At 29.9% G+C, this 2,845-nt stretch overlaps 1 protein-coding gene across 1 annotated transcript in view; it reads right to left on the minus strand.

Moving 5' to 3' along the window:
• Positions 1–126: 126 nt before the first annotated feature.
• LOTGIDRAFT_176399 (hypothetical protein) overlaps positions 127–2,845 on the minus strand; it is a gene marked incomplete at both ends in the record, with an annotated part of 8,597 nt that continues 5,878 nt past the window's right edge. The window contains 4 exons of the mRNA XM_009047901.1: positions 127–151; positions 498–553; positions 1,820–1,838; positions 2,186–2,241. Of these exons, the coding sequence (XP_009046149.1) occupies positions 127–151; positions 498–553; positions 1,820–1,838; positions 2,186–2,241 (156 nt within the window). The remainder of the gene's footprint in view (positions 152–497; positions 554–1,819; positions 1,839–2,185; positions 2,242–2,845) is intronic.

A 2,845-nucleotide genomic window follows, 5' to 3' on the forward strand; every position in this document is an offset into this window, starting at 1 on the left:
CATTTTACTTTTATACTCAATTTCTCAAAATGGCTACTTACGTGATATACAATATTATGACGCGTAAAGTTCTAAATTAACTATAACTTTCTTACTTCTCTTCATAAATCAATTTGGTAAAAAGTTTTAAGCTTCACAGTCTAACAAAAACCTGAAAAACAGAAAAAATTCAGAATAAACAAATTTGTTACCTGACTAAAGTTGAATTTTGTTGACAAGTTGAAAATACAATGTAAATAGCTTGAAGTATATTCGTACAAATAAACACTGCAGAAATAATTTTTTTTTGACGTCTGCATGGAAGCTTTAAATTATTTCATTGTTTCAATTTGCATTACAATGTATCTGGAATATCTTGTCCAAAAATCATACAAATATATTCATTCTTTAGCCAGTGAGAACCATTTTACTTTTATACTCAATTTCTCAAAATGGCTATATAAGCAATATACAATATTATGACGCGTAAAATTCTAAATCAACTATAACTTTCTTACTTCTCTTCATAAATCAATTTGGTAAAAAGTTTTAGGTTTCTCAGTCTAACAAAAACCTGAAAAACAGAAAAAATTCAGAATAAACAAATTTGAATTTTGTCAAGTTGAAAATACAATAGCTTGAAGTATATTCGTACAAATTAAACACTGCAGAAATAATTTTTTTTGGACGTTTGCATGGAAGCTTAAAATTATATTATTGTTTTAATTTGCATTACAGTGTATCTGGAATACCCTGTCAAACAAAGTAAATTGCACTACTCTTAACACGTGACTTCCGGTGTAAACAAAATGGCTGACTGCTGAGAAATAATGCACAAAAGCCACATTAAAATGGCAAATTTCCGCTATTCGCTACAATTCAGCTCATGACAACTGTCTGATCTTTTGGAATTCTAGTCCTTGGTGATTGTTAAGCCCTTCATTCACTCTCAAACGAAGTCATAACGCCGGCATTTGCGTTTTAAACCAGAAATTTGAAAAATTCGTGAAGAAGTCAGCCATTTTGTTTGTTTACATCTAGTCTTGATTATCACAACTGCAGATTTAATACGTGTAAGTGTCTGGATGATCATGTTCTAAGGGAGACAACTCACAGCGCCAATTAGTCGGTAATAAAAAGATGCAACGGTAGTCTTGGTTGTCAAACAAAGGTTTCTATTGCAGTATTCTAACACGTGACTTCCGGTGTAAACAAAATGGCTGACTTTGTCACGAATTTTTCAAATTTCTGATTTAAAACGTAAATACCAGCTTCATAACTTCGTTTGAGAGTAAATGAAGGGCTAACACATCACCAGGGACCAGAATTTCAAAATACCAGACGGTTGTCATAAGCTAAATTGTAGCGAATAGCTGAAATTTGCCATTTTAATGTTAGAATTGTAGTGTAGCGGAACTTTGGTTTAGTTGTTTGCAGTGAAACATTTCAGCTGACGAGGATTCGAGGACAAGAGAACCAGCCACATGAGAAATGGAGACATATCTGTGGACAGACACAATATCCTCTTTAACGCTTTAGTGAAAAATTTATTGTCTATGGACAGAAACGTGTTCTTTTTTTCTGTGAATAAATGTATTCTGTAGTTTTCAAATATCGGCCTGTCTTTGGATTGAAGAATAAATATTGTAATGTTTGTTGTGTTTGTGCAAAATCTCCTAAGGAATAAAGCTGGCCGTGCTTTGGCTGTCCCATTTAATCACGTTTGTCTGAATCATTTTACACAGGGACAGAATTGTCTGAGTCCTCTTTGTTGACACCTTGTTTCTAACTGTTTTTTACATAATTTTCCTTGCCAAATAACATTACAGATCTTACATACTCTTCCTATTTCCCAAACCCTGAAAGAAATTACAATTTGAAATATTAAAATCTTAATTTAAATCAAACAATAGTCTTAAAATACTTAAAGAAAATACAATGTAAATAGCTTGAAGTATATTCGTACAAATTAAACACTGCAGAAATAATTTTTTTTTGACGTTTGCATGGAAGCTTAAAATTATTTTATTGTTTCAATTTGCATTACAATGTATCTGGAATATCCTGTCCAAAAATCATACAAATATATTCATTCATTAGCCAGTGAGAACCATTTTACTTTTATACTCAATTTCTCAAAATGGCTACTTACGCGATATACAATATTATGACGCGTAAAATTCTAAATCAACTATAACTTTCTTACTTATCTTCATAAATCAATTTGGTAAAAAGTTTTAAGTTTCTCAGTCTAACAAAAACCTGAAAAACAGAAAAAATTTAGAATAATCAAATTTGTTACCTGACTAAAGTTGAAAATACAATGTAAATAGCTTGAAGTATATTTGAACAAATTAAACACTGCAGAAATAATTTTATTGTGATGTTTGCATGGAAGATTAAAATTATTTCATTGTTTCAATTTGCATTACAATGTATCTGGAATATCCTGTCCAAAAATCATACAAATATATTCATTCATTAGCCAGTGAGAACCATTTTACTTTTATACTCAATTTCTCAAAATGGCTATATAAGCATTATACAATATTATGACGTATAAAATTCTAAATCAACTATAACTTTCTTACTTCTCTTCATAAATCAATTTGGTAAAAAGTTTTAAGTTTCTCAGTCTAACAAAAACCTGAAAAACCGAAAAAATTCAGAATAAACAAATTTGAATTTTGTTCACAAGTTGAAAATACAATAACTTGAAGTATATTCGTACAAATCAAACAATGCAGAAATAATTTTTTTTTGACGCTTGCATGGAAGGTTAAAATAATTTCATTGTTTCAATTTGCATTACAATGTATCTGGAATATCCTGTCCAAAAATCATACAAATATATTCATTCATAAGA

This window comes from Lottia gigantea, assembly GCF_000327385.1.
Source record: "Lottia gigantea unplaced genomic scaffold LOTGIsca_1182, whole genome shotgun sequence".
NCBI classification, from domain to species: domain Eukaryota; kingdom Metazoa; phylum Mollusca; class Gastropoda; family Lottiidae; genus Lottia; species Lottia gigantea.